General features: G+C 43.8%; 1 protein-coding gene across 2 annotated transcripts; it reads right to left on the bottom strand.

Annotated features, from left to right (window-relative positions):
• Positions 1-3,095: 3,095 nt before the first annotated feature.
• On the bottom strand, positions 3,096-21,962 carry LOC101067932 (neprilysin). 2 transcript variants are annotated; one of them, XM_003968338.3, is made up of 23 exons: positions 21,389-21,962; positions 18,779-18,961; positions 17,826-17,861; positions 17,264-17,425; positions 11,257-11,337; positions 11,007-11,102; positions 10,795-10,913; positions 10,624-10,692; positions 10,243-10,377; positions 9,994-10,095; positions 9,776-9,912; positions 9,562-9,655; positions 8,335-8,463; positions 6,877-6,975; positions 6,700-6,777; positions 6,419-6,522; positions 5,948-6,006; positions 5,732-5,851; positions 5,313-5,446; positions 4,991-5,056; positions 4,477-4,572; positions 4,293-4,369; positions 3,096-4,206 (listed from the first exon to the last, which is right to left on the bottom strand). In XM_003968338.3, the coding sequence occupies exons 1-23, from the start codon at positions 21,429-21,431 to the stop codon at positions 4,107-4,109; spliced, it is 2,319 nt and encodes a 772-aa protein (XP_003968387.2). In that variant the 5' UTR covers positions 21,432-21,962; the 3' UTR covers positions 3,096-4,106. The 2 variants fall into 2 exon arrangements, with proteins under 2 accessions (XP_003968387.2, XP_011606624.2); XM_011608322.2 differs by lacking the exon at positions 21,389-21,962 and adding an exon at positions 19,557-19,864.
• Positions 21,963-22,395: the final 433 nt, after the last annotated feature.

Here is a 22,395-nt window from a genome sequence, read left to right as displayed (position 1 = left end):
GGGAGCCGGCTCCAGTCCGACAGCCCGGAAGCCCCCTTTTTATACTTGTACTCTCAATAAAAGTCCAAATAAAGGAAAGGTAGTGGAAGAATCTAACTCTTTTTCAACTATTGAACCTAATCGACAGTTAATTTCCTTATAGAGACCTCTCCTACAAGCTTCTACAAAATGGAAATTATTACCAAGTATTACACTTTTTTCCCCTAAATGTATCATGCAAACATTAGTTATCACACTCAGTCAAGAAGTTAGAATGTCTCGAAGTCATGTGGGCTTACAGACACAAACACACACACACACACACAAACACACACACCACAGGATCCACTGTCAGGGTCACTGAAAGGGCACGTAAATGAAAGCTGAGTTGTTTTATGAGCGGGGCAACAGAAGGGGGCATAACTGCAATAAAGGCAAAACCGGCAAAACCAGCAAAACCACCCTCCAGGGGTGACTTTTAAAAAAAATCACCTTCATAATCTCAGGTTCAAAGTGCACGATGGTCGTCTTTTCAAATCCCAGTGCTCCCCAGTGCCTCCGCTTACGAGGGAATAAATCCTCAACCATCTACAGTGCGCCAAGCACGAAACACCGATCGGGAACATGCTGAGGTGCTGTAATGTTAACTGTAACATTAGCTGCCATCTTAGCGAGGGCTGCTAACAGGAGGAGGGGTGAGAGCACATGGATGGTGGGTGGTGTGAACTGTGTCTTTGCCAAGGTGCTGTCAGCCTGCAAGAAGAGGTACTAAATAAGAAAATGGAGCAAAATGAGAGGTTAAGACATCAAGAAGGGTTTTTTTTTGTCCATAAATCATGCCATAAATGCAACAACATAAATATCTGATGAGTGTAGGATGGGTTTGTTTTGCAGCAGTGGGTCCAATTTAATTTTTTTTCTGCAGGATGTGGCGTAACTAGCCCGTTCTCGCTCCCAGTGCTCGGTAACATATGCTGTTTTCCCTCACTGCCAGTCGCTGAGTGTGTCCATATCAGAGGCTCACAGTTAGAAGAGTTCATTGTAAGCAATTCAACAGGCTGGAACTGGCTGTTATAAAACCTTTAAACATGAAACAAAAGGAAATTATCAACCTTCTTCCATATCTTCTTGGCACATTGGTGCGTTTTTCTTGGGTTTTGAACCTTTGTCTGTGTTACACTTGCTAATGGTGACATCCTGCTAATGACACATTTCATAGCATATTGTCCCTCATTATGTTAATGAAATTGAAATGATTCTTATAAATAATCATCACTTCATTTTCATGAGAATTCAGCAGGAATTCTTACAATTCCCTCAGACGGGTAGAGCACAAACTCCTTTTGAACTCAAAATAGCCATAACATAATATTGTGTGGCTCCTCCGAAGGTATTATCTTGGACAAAACTGTTTTATGTTTCAATCTATAACCATTTTTAAGGGTGTTTTTGTCAGAATGATGAGGAGATTATTCTGAGAGAATGCATCGGGCCTCGACATCATTATCCTGCTGCAATAACCAGGAATAAGAAATAAGAAAAAAAGAGATTTTTTAAGATAATCGTCTTTCGTCAATCTTCTATTTTGACCTCCTGTAAGCTGGCAGTAGGACACCTCCACAACATTCTACCCAGACCTCCACGTTTCACAGCAGCTGCTGGCTACCCGGGGTTAAAGTTCATATGTTCTCTCCTACGGCTGCTCAGTGTGGACGACTATTGGTTTGTTTTACCCTCACAGATTTGCAGGAGGAAATCAACCATATTTATTTAAATCAAATTATTTTTTTGTGTCACACATTTGAATATCTAAATTCAAAATTTGAAGCCTCGGGTGTACATAGTATGCAGATTATTGGGTTTTCTTTGTGAGATATGAGCATTTGCAGTTACGTAGAATTTAACTTGGAAATTAGAAAGTGAAGCTGAACGACTTGCCTGCAGGCTCTCAGCTATTCAATCCTTCTTTTAGTCCCATCCTGACTCCTGACTAAATATGAGTGAGCCTCGTGTTCCATTCCTTCCCATCACTGTCCGTCGTGCGGTAGCTCAGTCGGCGGGAGGAATTTCAGTTTAAGTTCTGGAAAGCTGGTAGCAGTAGAGGTGCCAGGACACCTTGAGCAATGCAAGGACTGCTTCTGCTCATATTTTGCTGGGATTATCTTTTTTGGCAGTCTGGATTCTCCCATTTTGTCTAATCTCAGAACATCATGATACCCTTTAAAGCAGAAAAAAAAAATCAAACAAAAAAATCGGTGTGTGGGCATGGTGTAAGATAAATGGTTCTTCTGCCACAACAAGAGTCATTTTAATGCCTGCCGAGAAAGCAAGCTGACCCGGCCTCTCCTCAAGTCTAAAAATGTGCAGAACTCCCTCCAGCATTCACAGAGATGTTTCCTTCATGCTAACAGCTTCTTCTTCTGTCTTCTCATTCTGTTTGACTTCCAGTGAGGAGCTCTGGGGGGGTTGATGGGCAGCAGCAATTCAGCTGTTTGGCCGTGCGCTGATAGCAGAACAAACAAAGTCATTTAAAGCTAATTATGTGGGTAGGCATAGATTTCTGCAGAGTATTTAATTTTTGTCACGCCGCATTAATGGCAGATACAATTTAGAGACAGGAGGCTGTGAGATTATCGTACTTTGAAGCCTTTGGCCTACGTTTGCCGACATTATTGCAGGTTCAGTTTGTGGACACTCGCATGAGTTCAGATGTATTTCAAAGTCCTTTTCCAACTCTTATTTAAATGGTGGCGGAAATGACTTGGAAAGAGAAAAAAAAGGATTATGGTCAAAAGAAAAATAAGCACAATCGCGGGACAAAACAGCAGTGAATATAACACTGGGCATGTTTACATGACCACTAAAACCTGATTACTGGGAGTAATCAGATTAATGCAACGATCAGTTCTGACACATTTACATGCACTTACCAAATGCTGCAAATCCTCTGGTGTTGCTGGCCTGTCAGTCTGTCCTTCATCAATTATGAATGGAAGTGGGTTATAGCAATAATAATGACTGATCCTGCTGTCTGTCTGCCATCAATCACTTGTGAAATGAAACTGTAGGACCTCCCACCGAAATGCAAAACAGCTCATTGGGTGTGTTTTTTTTTGCATAATGTTGCTTTAATATTACATTTACCTTCCTGCCATTACAAACAGGCAGACACATACATCTCGCAAACAGCAGAATCACAGATCATATAAGGCATACCAGTTTGTTTAAACCAAAAAATCAGACTGGTAAAAAATCATCGTAACATACATCAATACGCACAGAAGGCTCAGTGAACGTAAAGGATCTGGCGCCTGTCCATTGATTATTGATGATTCATGACCGGTTTTTATCATAAAGGCTAAAATAGGATTTTGGTTTATGCGACATTCTGCATCAATCCACCAACTCATTACGATAGCTATGAGTTGAGAGAGAAAAAGAAGGGAACTATTTGATTACAATTTAATATCGACTTCTCTATCCAACAAAATAAAATCTCTATAATCTGTAATAATTTATCTAATCTACGTTAACAACAAAGAGTAAAAGTATGCTGGAGGGTGTGTGAGCATGCAGATGAAGGCTGGAACTGGGCAGAACCCAGAGCGCACGGTTCAATCCCACATACAGTGCAGTGGTTCAACCCTGATACATCAATGTAAGTGTGAGTGGGTGTTTGGCTTTATTCATGAGCCGGTGGTTTCCAGCACATTCCGTCTGCCTGCTCCTCTCTCATCCAATGCTTGTACAGTATTTCTGGTGAAACACACACCGACGGGGCAACACGTGATATGTAAAAAAAAAAAATCTAGATGAAACGGGAGAGATGAGATAACTAAAGATGAGTGATTGTACCCACTGTGTAGCAGAATATGATTAGGATCTACAGTATCGTAGTCAGAGAGACAGTTCTCTGCCTGTCTCTGGAGGTACAGTCCACTGATTTACTTCCACCAAGTGCATAATTCACTTATCAATTCATCGATTCCGGATCCGTCCATTAGGGAGCAAAAGGGGAACATCCGCTCCCCTGTTAGTCACCCCCCCAGAACGTTTGGAGTGTAGAAACGCTGGGGAAGGATGTGACGCTCCACCACAGAACAGCGCCCGTGCCGGAGGCCCGCACATCACCACACACGGCACCGTTTCTCGGGAGACATGTAGCTGCCGTTTTTGCATTTGAAGGTTTCAGCAAATTGCGGGAAGTTCTGGAGGGTTCCCAGGACTCTGCAGGACACGAGAAAGTGATTGATGGTTCGATATGGATTAATGGGAAATGTTTATAACCGAGTAAGGCATTTGAGAGAATTTACCTGAAGATGCCTTGACTGTGCGTGTCGGAATTAACGCTGCTAAGAACGTGCTCCGGCCGTGCTTTGGAACACCACACCTGGGAAGAATGAGCAAGATTAGCCCACGTTACTACACGCGCCACTAAGCACTGCTCTTTTCCATCCATCCCTCCGTTCATCCATGCTGACACATCAACCAATCTACCTGTGCAAAGTTTAGGAAGAAGAGCTGATCATGGGAGAGATCAATCCCGGGAAGGGGTGGATCCGGCCCATGCACGGCCACGTGGTTTTTGTACGCCTGTTTCATAGAAAAACCCAAAATGTATAGGAAGTTACAGTATATACGTGTTGAATGGTTCTTCCATCATCCCTGTACACTTCCACCTACTGGCCAGTCTGTGTAGGTACAAATAAATCTCAAATTCAACAGGCCGCCAGGTCAGGCAAGCAGAGGTTGATAAAGTCAAAATAGAAAAATTTAAAATTGGCTTCAAGGAACGATGATGTAGTGTAGTTAGTATTACAAAAGCATAACAAAAACAGACTGAAGAAAATCCTGATTAAGGTTATTGTGGATTAAAAATGGCATAACGAGACTAGACCTCGGTGTTTCAGCAGGCTTCCCCATGGTCTTTATAGAGTTTGTGGACAGCGTTAATTATCCACAGAGCCAATCTAATCTTCTGTCACCTCTTCATTGTTTGCAGAATAATTACCTGGAAGGCCTGCCGTAATCCTCCGTTGTCTGCGATGTTTTCCGCCAGGGTGTTTTTCCCATTCATCTGAAGAGGACAGACAACATGGAGATCGTTAGAGACACAGGAGGCTGCAGACAGTGACAACGATCGTCTTGAGAGATGATCAAAGCAGCCCAGCGATGAGTGGACTCAGCGATCGACTGCAGTCCACGAGATTTTCGAAACAGCAGGAGCACCAAAGAGAGAGACAGGTGCACGTCAAAGATGGAAATTAAACTGCCAAAGACTGTCAAAAAACTACTCAATGAGGAGGAAGAAGAATTCCACAAGCAGAACTTACATGAGTCCCGCTGTCCACATCCAAAGTGAAATTGCTGTACTGGTTGACCATGCACTTCGACAGCTCCAGGAACCTCTCATTGGACTCCTTTGTCCACCAGTCCTTCATGTCACCTTTCTCATCATGGTGACGACCTAATGAAGACAAAACACAGAAAAATAACTGAGTGAATTTCAATTTGAAGAACAGGAGGGGGGAAAAATACACCTGTGACTGTGGTGATCGTGAGTTTTCGTGACGCTCCTGGAGAAACATTAGCATTCAAGACCATCGCCGCATATCTGATAGAATGGCTAAATCATCACAGGCGGTACACAGAAATTGATTTTCAGAACTGAGTGGTACCAGTTACAGAAAAGGAAACACTTCAATACACATGCCGACATAATCTGCCGAAGCAGCCGCGTGGAAAGTCCTACCATTGTTATCAAAGCCGTGTGTGATCTCGTGACCAATGACCATGCCGATACCGCCATAGTTGAGCGAATTACTTTGGCTTTTACTGAAGAATGGTAGCTGGAGGATTCCTGCTGGGAAAACTGGCCACGGGAGAAAAAGAAAAAAGAAAACTTTAAGACATGTGATCCTAAATATAACTCCAAGGTGTGTGTTTCTTTAAATGATCATGAAATTACCTATTTGGTTTTTGCTGGTTGAGTAGAAGGCATTGACAACTGCAGCCCCAGTTACCCAACTGGAAAATACATGAAAGGTGGAATTCTGAACAATAGTGTAGAGAAAACTGACTGAAGGAGAATGAAATTGAAACAGTAGGGATGCAATCATCAAGCTTTTTTTCTCCATTTAATCAGCTGCATCACTGCTGCTGGGAAGAATGTGTGAGGATCCAGGGATAAATTTCATGAGACTAATACCTGCAGGTTTGTTTTCCTGCGATGTTAAATTGAAGGCTGGGCCTTCCGTCTCCAATTAAGCACCAATGTTATCATTTCTTTTGCCTCCTTCACCATCCAGGCACACGTGCAAGCCAGTGTATCAAGGGTGTGTGAGTTATGTTAATTGTAAGGACTCACCAGAGCACCACGAGCAAACACGTGGGGGATGCTAATGAAGTCATCTGTTAGCTGAGCAATTATTTAACTTACTTCTCTCTGTTGACTTTTTGATGGAGCTTCTGCAGGCGCTTCTTCTGCGAGTTCTCAGAGTTGTGCAAAATGTTCTCAAAGTACTTGTCTGCGCTGAAGTTTATCTAGTGACAGCACATATCCAGAGAGACAGGGTTAGCCGCGACCAGAGCTACTTTTAGTTGTTCATGTGCTCAAAAGATTAAAAGGATTTAAAAAAACAACAACAACAAGTCACTTGTTTTTTTGTCACTGCTTCAGTGGAGCCAGTTAAAAGAGTAGAAGATGAAAAGCCTTCATACATCACTGTACTCGCTGTTGAGGTATTCATCATCCAGAATTTTGTCATCATAGCCGATTTGTTCCCGGATGGCTTTGGCCTGAGGAGCACGAATGGAGGAAAAATGCAATATTTTCATCAATAATCCGCAAACCAAAGACAATGGCACAAATTTCATTGACGGTTTTGTTGCTAATACCTTCTGCTTGGCTGCTTCTTTGGTCTGTCGGTCCATCCAGGTGAGTTGCTCGAGGTTATTAATGAACACTTCTTGAATTTCTTTTATCATTTCTATAATCTGATGCACGCACGCACACACACACACACACACACACACACACACACACACACACGCACGCACACACAGACACACACACACTTGAGAAGGTTCTACACACATTCCTAAAAGGTCAGACAGTTTCTTATCACTTCTGTCTAAAAGAAGTCGAGGAAATGGCACCAAGAATGACATTGTGCAACAGTGTCATAAAACCATTTCCCTCAAGTGCCTCCCAGTCTGGGTCACTCACCCCGGGTGTAGAAGTGTGATATTATTGGCTAAATACAACTTGCCTGAAATTTATTTGTCAGATGGGGATAAACTGTGGAAAAAAAGGACAATCACATCTCTATTTTTTTTTTGTTTTTTTAAATGATGGAATAAAGAAGTTAAAATCATATATTTAGTGATAACAAGCCCAGAACAAAAGTCTGAGTTTGTTATTTTAGGATATAGACGACTGCTGTACTGACTTGAAACTCAAATACAATTTATAAATGATTAATATAGCAATGCTCATTTGCATTCTGCATCCTCAGACCTTTAAATATTTAGAATGAGCCGACTCCAGCAGTTTTCATGTCTCGTTACAGAAAACACAAATGAATGTTAATCACAGAGGAGGTAGTTGTTTTCGGCTTTACCTCCAATTTGAACTGCAACATTTATCATGAAAACAAGCCAAATGTTGTTTTGCTAAGATGCTTTTTCTTATTTCTGTGATATTTTGCCTTCATTTATTGACATAGTATAATATAAGGCCTGCAAACACCTTTTGCCACAGAGCTGCAAAGACTTGTGCTAATGAGGTTGTTTCATCGACCTCTGAGCTCCTCTGCAGCTGCATGTCTGCGCATTTACACAGATTCAAATGCCAGATATTAAACCAATACCCACGTTTAAAAATGTAATCTGTGAAATGATCAAATAAAGGATGAGCATTTCTATTACTTTTGAATTCTAAAAATACAGATTTGAGTCTTTGCAGCACAGACATGAGATATCAAGTAAGATCTGTCCTGTCTTGTTTTTTGAAGCTCAGAAGCTCAGTTTCCAGAAGGCTTCTTCTGTTCTAGAACTGAACAGAAACCTTACTTGGATAACTTTGACCTGGATGATTGAGAATCTACAAAGACAGACATGAGAATTTAACTTTTCACATGATAATCGATAAAACGCATGAGGAGTCAGTTTAATTGAGTGCATATTATGCACATCATTCAGCGTTTTCTTTTCTGTGACAAGGTAAACCCTTGCTTATTTATGAAAAATAGCAGTTCACATACGAGATCTATCGATCACCAGATAAATTGTCATGGCTAATGTCTAAAATTTGAATTATGATGAAAATAAAGACTAATCCGCACCCCAACTAACCATTTCTTTGCTCTTCTCGGAGAAAGCCTGCTCCACGTACAGCCGCCCCACAGCTTCGTCCATGTTGTTGTTGACAAAACTTACACATTGCCTCCACATTTCTGTCTCTTTGATCGTGCCGTACACGACCTGCCGAGAGAGGAAGGAAGGCGGTCATTGATTAGAGATGCTGATGACCCGGACAGTCTACTTCACAGGGTCGGGGTGTACCGGTAATTGGATTTCTACCTCATTGTGCGGCTCCACTACAGATGTCGGGGGGAAATGATTAGATTAGGAGGATGTCTGAGTTATAAGAGATGTGATATATGTAGTAGTGACGTTCATTTGTTTCCATATTTACAACTGTGCGTTTAATGTACACAGCTCAGACCCAACAACAGGATCACGTTCCTTTGACTATATTTGTCACGCAAGAAACTGGATGTGGCAGCAGGACATTCCCGGCTGGTGTTATCTGTTGAGTAATGAATGCTGACATGGACAGTTCTTGGCATTTCAAACAAGAAAAGTAATCAAATTCTCAGAAATGTTATTGTCTGTACATGCGGAGGTGAACGAGCTGCTGGAGGGCTCCAGCGAGTGCTTGTGGTGTTTTGTTGGCCGCCTGCTAACAGAAAGGTCAGACTGGGCTAAAGCGGCGAATGATGCAGAGCGCTCGCTTTTAAGAGTGCTTCATTCGATCTGGAAGTGTAACGTGGATCGACACCTTCCCTCAATTTCATTCAAATCTGTTTCATTATCTGACCCGATGCGCCTATCGGTCGGGCTTGGTCCCGTCTCTGGTACAAACCGCATAGAGGGAAAAAAAAACAATCATTTCTATCTAATCAACTCCAGATGTTCAAACGACAGAGAAGACATTAAATCCACAATCCTGCACGGCAGAGGCGGGATGTAAGCCAGGCCAAAGAATTTAATTCATTCCTACGAGCTGTTCGTATCAGTGATGGGGTACATTATCCCGCTGTGTAATGCAGTTTGTGAGTAATAACTATTCTGTGGGTGGTCTCTAAAGCAACATCCACCGGATACACAGTCAGAGATTCAGCAACACTGGTATTAACTTCACTCTGCTCTGTTTCAGTGTCTAGGATGATCATCATGTGTGTGTTTAGGGGATTGTTTTTGGACACTCGGATGTTGATGTCAAACTGAAGCATGCTGTGTTAATTGGATCCTGTGTTGAGCTGCGGACAGGTTCATGTTAGGGTCTGGACGATGTACCTTGCGGTATTCTTTCCTGGTTTCCCTGTATGATCCGCTCAGGCTCATCACCATACTCATAACAAAACGCCACACCATGTAGTTCTGCAGATCTCTGTGAAGTGATATTGGAGGAAGGCTGTTTTCATTGCATGCAATACCCTTACCCCCCCCGGAAAGATCAACTATTATAGTGTTTTACAAATAAGCACCTTACGTCTCATTAAAAACAGACCTTTTGGAGTACTTGGCCAGTATATGGTTCAGTCTTCTGAAATAGTTGGGAGCATAGTTCATGATTTTCTCCGTCTCTGGGATGGTGACGTTGACTGTATTCATTATCTTCGCCGTGAAGTAACTCCAGTTAAATTTCTTCGGAAGGGTTGGGAAACAAAAGCATGTAAACAAGAGGCAAGGTGAGGAAAAGAAGGCACCAAAATCAGTGTACTTTACCTGTGAGTCCACCTCAATGGTGAAGTTGGCATTGAGATCCCCCAGCTCCATCTTGTTGTAAAGAAAGCCTGGGTGGTTACGGTCCTCCTGAGTATCTGTAGCCTGGGAATAAGAGAGGAGCAGAAAAAGTCGTGACAGCTGCAGCAAGGTACTGCTCACGTTTCCCGATAAGCAATGATTCAGGACAGAAAGGAAATCTCTTGTTGTCTCAGGAAGGTTTCCTATTAGAGTCAAGTGTTAGTGTCTCACGTTGGCAAGGTCACTCTCGAACTCCAGAATTCGTATCACTTCCTCACTGATTTGGGTTTCGTTGACAGCCAGTCCACGGTCGTTGCGAATCAGCTTCGCCAGCTCGGTCATGAACTGCATGTAGGCTTTACATAACTGTCAGACACAGAATCGTTCATTATATCTCTGCTGTGGCTTCAACAGGAAGCAGAGAACAGATATTAACCAACATCCTTAACCCCCCAAACAAACACTGCAGTCCTCACATAAACTGATACACGCTCCAATAAAACCAGCACACGGGGCGTCCCGGCTGTTTAGCATATTTGATATTAATCATTTGCATTCAAATGGTTATCAGATGACTCTAGAGTTGAATTTCCCCATCTGTTTTCAACGTACCGCTTCAGAGGAGCCAGTGCAGGCGAACTGATCCCGAGACGGGAGGCCGAGACTTCCCTGCTGGTCGTACTGCAGAAATCAGATTTGAAGATTGTCGGTTGTTTAATGCATCTAATAAACATTCCCCAGAGAGGGAAAAAAGGCACCCACCCACCACAGTCCCAAACCTACGTGGATGATATGCGAGCTGGAGTCCTTGTCATCGATGCCGATAAAAAAGTTTATCACGAGCTGGGAGCCGTAATTCACGTTCAGCTTGGCGATGACATCCTCCAGCCGCCACAATTTGCCTGAAGAAAAGAGACGACGGGGCCATTGAGAGAAGGAGATTGCTTGTGCACAACTCTTCTGTGCTGGCACACACTGACAGAGAGATGCTTTACCGTATTTGGCCTCCCAGTTGTCCACGGCAATGGGCCAGTCATACACATCAGGCAGCATCTCGATCAACGGCGTCCCTCCTCTCTTCTCAATCTCACCTAACGTATTCATACAAAAACCATTACTTCCATTTCAATCAAAATTTCCTATGAGTAAAAACTCAACAGTTCATATCACGTATTGTATTTTCTTTTGTAATAACTGGACACACTTGAAGCATCACTAGCCAGGGTTCCACTTGGGCCCACTTACGGTCATTGATGCAGGACTTGTACAGGGTCTTCGCCTTGGTGAGGGCAACAGCTTCCCCTTCTACTGTTTTCTCAAGGACTTCTACAAACAGAGCCGGGTGGCACCGAGAGCAACCAAGGAAGGAGACAGAAAGATAAAGAAGATAAATAAATGAGCGCGCATATGGACAGAGCAAACATAAAAGGGGAGAAGGGCGCAAACAGCTTTGGGTACAACGTAAAGGGTCTTTTCATCTTTGCGGATTTCAAAACAGAAGCCAGCTGTCATCCAGATGCATTTACTCGTTCCGTTTACAGGGTGGCGTCCGTCCCCGTCTCGCAATGTGCCAACGAACATAAACAGTGCTATATATCAAGCGGTGATGCGCGGACAATGACATCATGTTTGACAGCTTACTGACTAATCTGAAACGGGAAAAATATCGGGCACAGATGATGCCAAGTGTTGAATTCTACGTTTTCATAACACGTTCGATCGCTTTGGCGCCTGTTAAAACCAATCCCTCATCACAGCATTACACTAAATCTGAGTGAAATATGATTCGGTGATTAAAAAAGACTTTATCGTCCGCCGTGTAGCGACACTCGGCGACTTTTTTTACTATCGTCATTGCAGCAGAGCTGCAAAAACAAAATCAGCACAGCCATAAAACTCACAAATGGATCTATATATCTCAAAACAAGGATGTGCAGAACTACAATCGACCACACCTGGTGAATATTCAGCCTTGTTTGGGATGCATATTAGAGCCTTTTTGGCAGAGCTGCTCTAAATCAGCTGCCTGAGGGAGCAACAGAAATGAGCATTAAAGAGGGTTTGAGAGGTCCTCAGTGATGCCAACTGCCCCGCAGAGCCTGCTGAACAGGCAGAAAAATGGTTGCAGTCATGCAGTCTGCAGGGAAGATCTTAGGAGTTGTGCGAAACAACTGCGCTCGAACTCAATCACTTTTCTTCAAAAGCTATAATGAGAACATTGTCTCCTTGGAGGATATGCCCCCATGCTCCACTTTTAGGCCAGGTTCTGTTTCTTTTGAGACAGCTACTTGTAATAAAAAGTAGCGTGGCCTAAACGTGACTGAATAAAAATATTCAAATAAAATATCGACAGCGTGATAAGTGGTGTTACTTTGTAAAACCCCGAGGAGCCCCCTGCGAGTGTTCCTCTCTCTCACGGTCACAATCACTCGTTTGGCCTCCAAAATTTGCATAGATATTACCTGAAAATCAGAGACATCTGCACCAAGACAGGGTCGGTAATCTGCATCTAAGGTACTCGATGTATTCGCGCTCACTGGGGCTAAGCATCATTTAAGTGCCACAACGAGGTAATCTCGTACCCGATTGAACGCCGGCTTCATTATCTACGAGCGTTCTGGGTGTGGTAAATGTAGCACAATTTGCCCCACATTGTCGAACACAGGTGGCATGTGGGAGAAAATAAAAGTCGGAATCTGAGCCTTTTTAACGCACTTGTCCCGTATGACCGGAACTTTGGAGACACTGTCAACATGGAACAGGAGGAAGATCTCTTCTCATTGCCAAGGCAGGTTAGCTTAGCCAAAGGTTAAAACATTCAGGAAAGCTGTTTTGATATCTGATAAAAGGCTTTTCAGAGGTTTTGAGACATCACGCACCAGCAGAACATCCCAATTAGTTGAGAGGGCACCTGCCACATCCTTTAAACGCCGCAAGGAATTATTCAAAGTTATCCAAATTTTCCTCTTTTTAAAGGTTTTAAGTTAAACACCACATTTTTTATTAAAGCAAACTGGGGCCTGATTTAATAACAAATGATGGAATGCAAAATAGTTCATGAATGAGACTGATGCACTAAGATATGTAATGGCTGAATATCTTGTTAAATAACCAGCTGACTGGGAAATAGTCATTTAATCCAGCTTTGTGCTCCTACACAGCTCACATTAACACAATATAATATGTTTGACCCCCCCAGACATCAAGACAAAACTCGAGTTCTATCTTTTATACAACTCTCTTACAGCTTGAATTAAGTGTAAAAGGGACAACATCTAAGAGATGTCTGTCCTCGTGAGCAGCTGAGAGTTAAAAAAGAAAGAATTATGACCTTTAGGCCCGGTCTTGCCGGCAGCGGTACCCATTAAGGTTCCCTGCATAATTGTTGGGACGGGACACCTTCTTCTGCAGTGCAGTCATGCAAGCTGAAGATCGATAGCGGACGGGTGGAAGGAGGGTTCGTGAAAGAACTGACCAGGCACGCTCCCCTGAGATGAGAAATCACTCATATAGCCGTGAGCTGTCGACAAAGGGTGAGAAATAACCAGAAATTGGGCTTCAAAGCTCCAACTATTAAGGAAGAAACTCAGTCCCTGTAATGGGTTTCATCAGTCGCTTCATCTCCCTGTTTCCAATCTTCTGCTTGTTGCACGGCTGATTTTTTATTTATTTTTTTGGTACTATTTCTGCCCTTTCACCTGTGTAATCCTCCCAATTTCTAATTACCACGTTTGCACTATTTATGTGCGCATGTAATCTTAATGAAGTCCCACAACCGAGAGCCTTTGCGGGGAGCTTCCTGTGAAAGGGCACAGATCATGTGTGTGTGATTGGATTACCGACTGCCTGGGGCTAATGTTGAACCACAGCAAAAGGATTACCCACTCATTCTATCCCCACACACACCCATGCACACACACACACACACACACACACACACACATACAATACATCCCACCACACCTTTGGATCCATCCGAAAATGGATTTTGTGCCACCTGATGTTCAATTGATGCAGCAGGCAAATGTGTGCCAAACCGCTCAGTGTGGCGCCAAATCCGAAGGTTCTGCATTTAGCTGTTTTCGCTTTTGACTGTTTCATTTACCAACACTGAGGAGAGCTGCCCTTTTAATGATTTAGATCCTTTAGCACGTATTAACTGTATGCGGCTATTGCGAATGACAAGCTAAGCACATTTGTGTTATTAACTATTGTGAAACATAATAATAAATAATAAATCCTGGAGTGGAAAAATGTTGACCTCCTGCCTTTGAGTCATACACGCTTTGGGAGCAATAATTTCTCTATGAGCAATAAGTGACGATTTATTGTTATAGCACATCTCTGACCTCTGTGATATCTTATTTTAACTATGTGCATTTCAGTGGACACTGTCCTGTCCATGATGGGATGCTTGCTTGTCCCATATTTACTTTATATTTAACATAATTAACATCTGTCATTACTATTTTGACAAATACCCCATCCCCCCATCATTACTATCGTTTTCAGTAACTTGTAAGTACTTTTCAACAGGAATCTTGGAACAGCCCCCCCCCCCATCTCCGCTCCACAGTGGGTGCTGTTTGTGGGGTTCTGGACTGGGTCAAAAATGCCAGGTCAAGTTTTTCTTCACGGCAGCAAGGTCGATCTCTGTTCGGATGCCCTCTGACTCGTCGCCAAGTGCAGTCCAGGATTTGCGAGCTGCTCGTTGCCTTGCCAGAACTCTGCATCCCAACTGGGAAAATATGCCCAGTTCAACAACTATCTCAGATATATTTGTATTGGCAGCCCGTCGCTGCATTGACACGCTGATCATTTTACTTGGCCATGGCCACTCGGGTCTGAAATCTTATTGATATGTTTTTATAAATGATGCTGCTCAGGGGGATGTTGATATTGGAGCGGGATATCACGTGGATCAGACATTTCGACTGTCTCGTTGTATTTAATCTCGCTTGAGATACATTCTAGTGAACATTCCAGTTATTTCCAATCTCAGGAGAAATGTATCACTGGATTATAAAAACACTTTTATGATGTGAGGCGTCAGTGTTTAAAACATGATTGAGCCATCTATCTCCTGGGCTGTATATTTACTTCTACATCAGCCATTTCTGACTGGATGATCCCTGCTTACGTCTTGACGGTTGTGTTATCGCAGACATTCTTCAACACTCTGGGCGACCATAAATTGTGGCAGAGACATGAGCCGGGCTCCTGGGCGCCGCTCTTGCCATCAGAAGTACCTTTTACGCAACGCGACCTGAACCTGGAGTAACCTCGTGTAGCGAACAGCAGCAGTTTCCTCCACAATAATAAACACGACACGCACAGATGAAGAGCCATGTGCGCGCTGGGCTGACGCCTGCACGCCGGTGTCAAGTTTCAATGACCTTATCCACGTCGCCGCGTTCTTATCTGCCTCTCGTCACCAACGTGGTTACTATGTTCACTTTTATTTTTGGCCTATCTCCTCTTTTCTTTCAGTGTCCGGTGCCTTTTGCATGTCTCTCCTTCCTCTCTCTGACACTACTGAATAATTAAAACACTCATGGTCAATTGAGCAAATAAGGGCACAGTACGACAAATGCTAAGCTAGTCACATTCAGGGTCCTAATAATGAGTAATTGGTGGCCTCTAACAGGACTGAAGTTATTCTTCAGGTATTTAAGCTCTAACCGAATGTCCATGCATGTACACACGCATGTAGGGTTTCTTTTTTATTACTAACACGCAGCCAGGTGCTTTCAGAGACTCTGAGGTGTTGACAGGAAAATAACCTGTCAATCAGCAGGCGGTAATATCTGAGCAGGCGGCAGCAGCCAGCCTTGGAGTCAGAGGTCGCATGTTTTAATGTCACCTCCGGAGGAAGGGTCACAAATCTGCGGAGACCCCCCGCGCTGCCGGAGCCTCTGCCCTGAGACGGTTCAGCGGGCTGCTACCATAAAGCAGCAGAAGAAGAAAGGCAAATTCCAAACATGCCTCAGTTTAGAATATCAAATTAAATCTTAAATACCCGTCATTTTCTTTCTCTACACACAAATCGAACCTGGGCATGTGTGTCCAGTAGAGTCAGAGACGGTCCAACCATGACTGAAGCTGAGCGGAATGGACGCTGATAGCTGGCACAGATTCAGGCCGATGATTATTCAGAACCAGCTCCGACATTTTTCTCTCCGAAATCAAATTTAAGTGGGATTTTTTTGGCAACTTTATTTCATCGTCCTGACATTTTTCTTCCTCGTCTTTCAGGTTTTCAAGCCATGACAGGATCAATGAAATCTCAACATTCTGAAACGGTGCCACATAAACGAGCATACAATAACCAAACGACTGAAACAAGCTGTTGTTGAGCAATGTTTGTTTTCTCACCCACCCTTAGTGTGTGATTTTTATGGCCGTTAGGACCGCCGCAGAGAAGAGAGGTGAGGGGGAGCCTATAAGTTATTATAACCACCCTGTCTGCAAGAAACGACACAACAGCAAAAAACTTAAAGGACAGGCGCTGTGTTTATTTGAGTAAATGAAACACTACGTATGTGGAGGGGGTGGACGGCAGACTTTGGTCTCTGTTTAGGTCGGTTTATGGGAGAGTTTGTTTTTAGCTGGTTTGTAAAAACAAATGAAAGGATTGAAGGTATGCTTCATCGGCCGAATTTGTCAATAAAACATCTGAAATATAAATGAGCGCCACCATCTTTCCTCCACAATTCATGTTTTGACGTGAGGCGCATTCTATATCTGCGCAAAGATATCCTTCTATCTGTCATCATGGGGAGCAGACGGGGCACGAAAAAGGGAGGAAACCGTTTCGCTGCGGAAAGATATGTGAGGATGATGATGTATCTGCTGTTCCTCACTCTCTGCTTCACCTTTCCTGCTAAGGATCAATCTCTGTCTGGCTTCCAGATTTAGTGGAAAGGACTGTCGCAGAACTCTGAGTAGCAACCAGAACACAAGGGTGTTCCACTACCCAAGACTCTAATGTTTGCCAGAGGTAAGCAGGACACAACACACACACACACTAACACACACACACTCTCTCTCTCTCTCTGCATTGACATTTCCCCCTAACGCTTTGTTTGCTGATAAACTCTGTCGTAGCTCAGACTCTATATTCCCACGGCACCTGCTATTTCTATGGCGCGGCGCATCCCAAAGGACGGGCCTCATCTTCCTGACCGACTGGCTAAATCACGAAGCGGACGGAATTAGGCACAGCTAGGCATGTTGGGAGGGTGTGTTTGACCTTTGACGAAGATGTCCAGGCTGTCTCTTAAGGTCATAAAGGTGCTGTAGACAGAGGAGGATTCCGGGATGACGTTCTGCTTCAGCCAGCTACCGCAGGCGTACTCGAAGAAGTTGTCGCATGGATCCACACTCGTATCCATGTTCTCCAGCAGACGCGCCGCTGCAGAAACAGCAACAGAAACAGCAGAAACAGCCATCAATAAAATGAATATTAACAATGACCAGAACTCTTCCAATCAAGGTGGAGATGAAAGAGCTAAAGATTACCTAAATAATTATTTTAATGCCCAGTTTTTAATAGAAATCCTCATGCAGTTGCAGCAAGAGAAGGGATTCAGAAAGTCCTGATCACAAAAATGTATCATCATGAGTCCACAGCAATCTCACATTTTGACCTTTAGACTGAATTATCAACGTACTTAAGGAGTTTCTCATTTAATCATGACCAATGATTCAAAAGTGGTCCAAGTATAATGATGCTTTTGCAACATTCTCAATGTTTCTCTTTTCTGAGAAACTAAATCCTGTTTTGCTGAACAAAAACCACAAAAAATGCTCACCTGAACTCGTGCAGTCAGCCGTGGTGCAGACCTCATCTGCAAGAAAACGGCAAAACCAGTCGTGAAAATTTTCATTCATTTGTTATTATGTGGAGCCCTAAATCTCTGCCGCCTTTTCTCTTTATTTTATATCCCTCTCTGACGCACCATTTGCCTAATCTGCTTTGAAATTGTGCCCTTTCTTGAGAAAATAAAAGCAAATTTCTCTATGCTGTTGAAATATTCAGGCTTTTTTATTCATTGTGCGACAGTAGGAACACAGGTGAGCGCACACAGAAGCGCAAACATGGGCAAAAGTCTTTAGACACCACTGTTTTCCTGACGCAACAGTTTATACATTTCCCAATCACAGGACAGGAAAAGATAATAATTACTCAGCTCTGCCATGAGACCGTGACAGACAAGTTTGACACATATTTCCAGTAATACAAACAGCGTCATTTTGCATGAATCACTTCCTGCTATATTACTGTTAACATGCACCGCAAACTAAAAGCCTCAATTATACCATTTAATTAACTGGCTTAACATGTCTATGGATCAAGATTTTAACAGATTTAAAAAAGAAAGTCCTGTTAAATCAACTATGTAGAATAACGCAGAATGTATTGACGAGATACATTCTTCATAATTGAAACCAAAGGCTGGTGTCTGGACTGGAAGAATGCTACTACTATGTACTGTCCATAAATGTTGTATAAACATGAATATAAAGCGTCTTTGCACAATGCATTCTCCTGCCTCTTTTCTGGCTCAGTGGTCATATTTCTGCACTCTGCTCTCTTTAAAAGCACACTGCTTGAGTGAGTTCGAACCACCTGAACCCAGAGTCGAGCAGGCGGAGACGGCCAAGGCCTCAACGTCGAGTTCTGAAAGGTTCACTTAAGAGAAGCCCTCCCCGCTCCGACACACGCGGCGTTTCTATTAACCCGGACCCTTTCTTTACAACTCACATTTCTGATGGACGGCGAAGAGGACGATGAGGGCCACGATGATGATGAAGAACAAGGATACGATTGTGATGAGGCCGATTTCCAGGGAGGTCCAGCGGGACTTCTTACCCAGTTTGGAATGAGCGGTCTCGGTCATTCTGGACTGTTGTGCTTCAGCTTGATGCTCTAGGCCTATTAACTCACCTGGGGACAAGAAAGGGGGCAGGAATTGGAGCAAATGTCGTATTTCTAACATGTCCTACTGTACTTTGACAAAAAGGCATGTTTCAGTCACATAGCGATACATTTTCATAAGCTCTTCACTTCACCTGAAGGTATCAGGTCAGTCATGACATGAGGGATGAGTAATGTTACGGGATAAATCATCTAAATGTATAAAGTAACACAACTGAAAGGCCCCAAAATGATCCAGCAAACTGCTTTGTGAGCCTTTTACAAGTCCAGAGATCAACAGATTACAGACAGAATAAAGATTGAATGGAGGGTCTGTGAAATCTAAAAATGTCACTTGGTTTAAAAGATCATTTTTACTGATCAAATAACATCGACCTTGACGAGCGAGGAATGTCAATGCCCGACGGCAGCAGCTTCCACGCCTCCAGATTTTTGTTATTTTTTTAATGAACCCTATAGATTCAGACATTATTTGAGCAAAGAGTCTTTCAATACAAGCAGCAGTTTGGAAAGCGAAAAGAATGAGAAAAGGAAGAACTGATCTTTGTTGTTGTTTTGTTAAACCTATCCTGGGGTAAAAGGTAAGAACAGTTTTCCTTCTTACCCTCTGGTGGTGGTACGCTCCTGACAAAGGCAGAAAAGCAACAACAAAAAAAAACAGAAAATCAAACCTCAACCGGAGAACAAAACAAAAAAAAAACCAACAGAGCTCTCGTCCTCTCCACACTGAAACTCTTGTTTCCCAACACAGAACTTTACAAAGTTCCTGGAACTGGCGTTTAAGTCTGTCTCTTCAGGCAATTAATCTTTAATCCCTGACTGACGCGCATACACAGGCACACACGCACAGCGGCAGCCCCACATCTGTGCACTAGCGTGCACTTTTACAAGTGTACTGATGGGTGGGTCTTCCACCCAACTGGCTGAGAGGAGAGCGCAGCCCAGCCGAGTGACAGCCTCCGAGCCTCCTCTGAAACCACATCCATCCCTCCTGCTCCCGCCATTGTTGTGTCAAATCCGCCATCGTTTTTCATGAGTAAACAATAGCTGTGCACGTGCAGCCCCCCCCCCCCCCCCCCCCCCCCCCCCCAACCCCAGGTTGTAGTTAATATCTTGACTGGTGATTGGCGGTTACTGTACAAACTAACGGGTCCCAACAGGCTTCCATCTCAGCACCGCCGTGTTTATGACTTCCCTAAAGTCATAAACCTTAATACAGGAGAATGCTAATGGATAGCCTGTTTGTGTTTCGGGGTCGTATGTGTTCTGAGGGGAGCCTGAAGGCAGCTGGGAGTCAAATAAAATGTTAAAAGTGGAGGTGGAGGCTATGAATTAAGGCGTTTGGCTGAACCCCTCGTCTCTCTGGCAGCAGGAGGGGATAGAAACTTGCAACAGCTTGGGTTTTTTTTTCTTTTTTTCTTGACAGATGAGTTTTAAGGCAGTTTTGCAAGCTTGATATGTTAATTATCACTCATATATCAGCAGTTTCTCTGCCTGGTTAAGGATGTTTTGTCCTGTGGGGGATAGAACGTCTGCGTGCAAGGTGTGCTGTTGTTCATTTTGCTGATATCCGCTTAGGGATTTCTTTCTGTAGCCCGTTCTTAAATGTCACTATAAACCTTTTTGTTGTGTTCTGAAGTCGTGTTTATAAATCTAAAAACCTCACATTCCTCCTCTCGTTTAAGTTTTGGTTCTTGAAAACATCCTTCTTGGATGTATGTAACACAAAACGACCTGTAGAGATTTTCTTTTTCTTTTCTCCTTAAGGTCTATAAACACGAGCCGTGAAAATGTCACGTTCCGAACAGAGTTTGAAAAAGTGCAGGAATGTGGCCTACTTCAACTTATAATAACACCTCTGGGACGTGATTCGAAGCGCAGGGGCTGATACGGCTGCATACTGAGGGTTAAGATGACTTTAAAATCATTTGGAAGGGAGGGAAATTGATACCTGGAGGTGCCACATGTGGTCAGGCTGAAATATAAGTCAAGTCCATCCCTCTAACTGCCTTTATGAGAGGACAGAGTCAACTTTTAAACTAACATAAATTACGTCTCTACAGCACCCAGCTGCTCTTTTGGGAAAACACTTCCACATACTTTAGGAAAACACATCTGAATGAGCAAAGTGGAGGGTTTTGGGGATGTTTCCAGTACAGTAAAGAGTCAAAGCTTCATGTTTAGAAGCAGCGCGCACACACACACACACGCACATACACACGCACAGGCAATATCAGACGCATCAGCACCCCCACCCCCCCTTTACCCCATCTCCTGTTGCACCTCGGGAATTCCAAAGGGGGCTGGCATGATCAACCTGTGCACGCTGCCCCCTCGCACGCGCAAACAGGCAGGCGTGCGCGGACGCACGCCACGCACACATGCACACAGATGGCACCGCGTGATAAGGAGCGCACGGGGACGTGAGCGACTTACCAGATGTCTCGGCAAATTTTCGCTCGATGATGTATATGGGCATCACATCCACCAATCAGACCTCCATCCAATCACCAGCCGGCGCGAGAGGTGTTGATCGATCTGCTGCACACTATCTGTTCGCTTCACCCCGGATCAAACCGATTCCGTCTCTCTTCTTGTCCTCCTCCTCTTTCTGGCTTTGGTTGGCTATTTTTGGAGCGCACATTCACGCAAACACACGCACTCGAGAGCCTTCGCCAGCGCCGCCGTGTTCTAAAGTGTTACCACATCTACCCACAGAGGATCGATGCATTCAAATGAGCCATCGGGCTCCTGCGAATGTGCCATTGGTCAGGTGCGTGGCAGCGCAGAGAGGTGGAGGAGAAGCCTCCCGAAGTTGTCTCTTCCGTCACGGCGGCGTTTAAAAGTGTCCATGTTAGCGGCACTTGCTGCCGGCGGCACCTGAAGGGGGTCCGGAGCGCAGTTCCAGGTGCGCAGCTGGGGAAGTACAATGTTCCAAGCGCGGGGCCACCTCCCGCAGCTTTCGGTGCCAGGCGAAAGATGGTGATAGCAGCAAGGTCGGCTTCCAAAAATAGATACCTTGTCCGGATTTTTCCAAAACACTCCAAAGACTGTGTTGTGAGGAGTGGGTGGGCTACGGCCACTGGGCATCATAGAAACAAACGGCACTGCAGGCTTTACGGTAAAGAGCTGCGCATTTAAGTCCATCAGAAAGGTTTCCACAGCAGTGCTGCAGATGTTTGATCATAGATGATAGCAGGGACTTTTATTTTAATCACAATGCTGAAAAGAATGAAACCACAGGAAGTTTACCTGCTCTCACTATGATTTTATTTATTCACTTGATTTGTTTTTTGGGGGATGGGGGGGCAGTTTTACAGGTTATGATGAGCTAAATGCACACCTGAGCTCAGACAAAGAAAGAAATGAAAGGACAACTGGACTCAGAAAAAAAAGACCTCTATTTCCATCAGGGAAGCAGTATTCAGAGATTCTGGAAAATC

Source organism: Takifugu rubripes, chromosome 11 (assembly GCF_901000725.2).
Source record: "Takifugu rubripes chromosome 11, fTakRub1.2, whole genome shotgun sequence".
Taxonomy (NCBI): Eukaryota; Metazoa; Chordata; class Actinopteri; order Tetraodontiformes; family Tetraodontidae; genus Takifugu; species Takifugu rubripes.
Note: the sequence above shows the minus strand (reverse complement) of the source record. Positions and strands in the feature narration are given on the sequence as shown.